This window comes from Microtus ochrogaster, assembly GCF_000317375.1.
Source record: "Microtus ochrogaster isolate Prairie Vole_2 chromosome 14 unlocalized genomic scaffold, MicOch1.0 chr14_random_2, whole genome shotgun sequence".
NCBI lineage: Eukaryota > Metazoa > Chordata > Mammalia > Rodentia > Cricetidae > Microtus > Microtus ochrogaster.
Window position 1 is genome coordinate 7,044,676 of NW_004949097.1, and position 3,137 is coordinate 7,047,812.

At 48.5% G+C, this 3,137-nt stretch overlaps 1 protein-coding gene across 15 annotated transcripts in view; it reads left to right on the plus strand.

Annotated features, from left to right (window-relative positions):
• Plekha5 (pleckstrin homology domain containing A5) overlaps positions 1 to 3,137 on the plus strand; it is a 167,594-nt gene that overhangs the window by 163,479 nt on the left and 978 nt on the right. For 11 of the 15 annotated variants that reach the window (XM_026787948.1, XM_026787943.1, XM_026787942.1 and 8 more), the window contains one exon: positions 423 to 500. In XM_026787948.1, coding sequence (XP_026643749.1) covers positions 423 to 500 — 78 coding nt within the window. Of the gene's footprint in view, positions 1 to 422; positions 2,019 to 3,137 lie in introns of those variants that run through there. The other 4 variants (XM_005364549.2, XM_005364550.2, XM_005364551.2 and 1 more) reach the window with 1 other exon arrangement.

A 3,137-nucleotide genomic window follows, 5' to 3' on the forward strand; every position in this document is an offset into this window, starting at 1 on the left:
GGGAGCAGAGACTCACCCCTCCCAGCCCTGTGGGAGCACAGCCTCACCCCTCCCAGCCCTGAGGGAGCACAGCCTCACCCCTCCCAGCCCTGAGGGAGCACAGCCTCATCCCTCCCAGCCCTGTGGCACTGTAGAGATCCCTCCCGGCATCAGAAGCCACTCTTCATGGTGTCTTAAAGATGTCCTCCTCTGACCCCTGGACTGGAGAGATGATTCTGAGTAAAGGCACTTGCCACCAAGCCTGACAGCCTGAGTTGGATTTCCAAGCTGTCTTCTGATCCCACAACATGCACAGATGAATGCACACACAAGCACACACGCTAAATATTAATTACCTATGTTCAAAGCAACATATGTATGTGTGTATATGTATGTATGTTTGTGTGTATATACTTATCTTCTGTTTTCTTGGTGTATTTTAGTGAAAAGTCTGTCCCCGTCTCCTGAGTCCTCCACGTCACCAGATCCGGCCTCTCCGCCAAAGCTCACAGAAGGATCACATTTCATGTGTGTGTAGTCTCAGAAGTATGTCTTCTCCTTCTCTTTGGTTCCTTGTGTTAGGGGTGTTTTACTTGGATTGTATTCATTTGTTGGAACAGCAGTCCAGGCCAATTAACTCTGAGCAGAGTTAGGCCAGAGCAGCGTGTATCTGAAGGCCAGACGGTAGCTCAGATTTCTCACATTCGCCTGGAGAGATTCGCTCCATGACTTTTTTCTCAGTCTCTCAGCCGATGCCAGTCCCTCTCACTCTGGCCTGATGCCCTGCCCGTGCTCAGGGCTGAAGATGCCTTTGCAGTCCTTTCATGCTCACGCGACAGTGTTGGGCACTGAGTTTGGCACCTCTGCCTGGCTTCGTGGGAATTAGCCGCTCTTACACAGCCCCTTAGACTGAAGTTGTAGAATTGAGGATAACTTTTGAGTCACTGCTTCCTTTGCCTTTTGTTATTATTACTTTATGTGTGGTGTGTGTGTGTGTGTGTGTGTGTGTGTGTGTGTGTGTGTGTGTGTGTGTGTGACAGGCATGAGTGTACTGCAGTGAGTGTGTGGAGACCAGGGGACAACTTGGTAGAATTGGCTCCGGGATTTGAACTTGGGTTGTTGAATGTGGTGGCAACATTGCTGGGCTGTCTCACCGACCCCCAGGACGTGCTTGGGAACAAGGTAGACATTGTTTTACCTATAATTTTGTGCTCATAAGTAAAGAATTTTCTTTTCCTGAAGAACTAAAGTAGAGCCCGGCGGTGGCAGTGCATGCCATTAATCCCAGCACCTGGGAGCCAGAAACAGTTCGAGGCCAGCCTTGTCTACAGAGTGAGTCCTAGGACAGGCTCCAAAGCTACAGAGAGAAACCCTGCCTCAACAACAAACAACAACAAAAACCTACCGTAGAGTGAGAATGTGTATGCCTTTCCTCTGTTTTCGCAGCATCTGCCACCTCTTTCGGTGCTGGGAGCTTATTTTAGGTTACCATAAATTCCCAGCAGGCGTAAGCGGTAATGCAAACACTCAGAAAGTCTTCCAGTTTCACCTGGCCATTGTCACAGCAGGGCCTGCTGTCTGGAACCTGTCTTCACCCTCACTTTTCTAGTAGCCGTTCGCTGTGCCCAGAAGCGTTTGTGTCCGAGAAGCTCTATCCGAGACTGTCAGTCAGCCTGCACTGGGTTGAGACGCTTGCTACAGTTCGGAGTCAACTGTTTGTTGCGACAGGCACCTCCGTATCCTGCCTGTTTACAGGTGACACTGGTGGCAGAAGAACCCTAGACAAGGGGAAGTAAACACGCCCCGTATTTTAGTGACATTAAGAGCCAGTCACAGGGCCAGGTGTGAGTGCATACCTGTGATCCCAGCACCTGAGAGGCAAACACCAGTGGATCTCTATGAATTCCAAGGGCCAAGGCTACATAGTGAGACCCTGTCTCCAAACAAAAAACTGTCTCCTGAATATGTAGTTCTGTTGGTAGAGCGCATACCTAACATACACGAAGTGTCTAGATTAAGTTCCCAGCACCACAAAGAACCAGGCATGGTGGTTGTCTTAGTGTTCCATTGCTGTGAAGAGACACCATGACCACGGCAACTCATAAAGGAAAACATTTAGTTGAGGTGGCTTACAGTTTCAGAGGTTTAGTCCATTGTCGTCATGGCAGGGAACATGGCAGCATGCAGGCAGACATGATGCTTGAGAAGGAGCTGATACACATTGAACCACTAGCTTGAGCAGAGGAGACCTCAAATACCCCCATAGTAACACACTTCCTCCAACAAGGCCACACCTCCTAATAGTGCCACGCCCTTTGAGGGCCATTTTCTTTAAAGCCATCACAATGGTGCACACCAGTAATCCCAACACTTGGGAGGCAAAAAACAAACAAACAAACAAATTCAAGGTCATCCTTGATTAACCTTTGAGTTCCAGGCCAGCCTGAGCTTCCTGTGGCTCTATGTCAAAACAGAATGCCATCCATATGAATTTTTGGCTGAGTAAACAGGCTGTAACCTTTGGCACAATAACCGTTCTTCTAGCAAAGGAAGGTCAGAGCTCAAGGTTTGCCGGTGTGATAACTTGTTACTGAATTGTGTCTTTTGACTCTCATTCCAAGTGTCATTGGTCATTATCTCTAGGCACAGCTGTCAGCACACATTTTCTTGTCGCCTGTAGTGTGGCCACCACACAGCTGACCTGTGGCACGGACACAGCCATGCTTACATCCTACCATTGCGTCTGTCCTGTTTTTCTGCTCTTGTGATTTTGCTGGGATGTGAGAATCCTCACGAATGCCGCTCCTGCTGTGGGGGTGGCTCAGTCAGTTAGTTCATATGATAGTGAGGTCAGGCAAAGCTATGCCTACCTTATTGACCTGCTCAGCAACACATTCGAGACATTTTTTTCTGAATTGCTATTTAATTGCATCGGGCTTCTTTGTGCTGTCAGTTGGACGTAAGGAAATGAAGAAAGTGCCTTTCTGTGTGCTCTGTGTGAGGGTTTTCCAGGCCATGTTTGTTAGTCACTTCTGCTGTTCTGTTTTGTTTTGGTTTTGGTTCTGGTTTTTCAAGACAGGGTTTCTCTGTGGTTTTGGAGCCTGTCCTGGAACTAGCTCTTGTAGACCAGGCTGGTCTCGAACTCACAGAGATCTGCC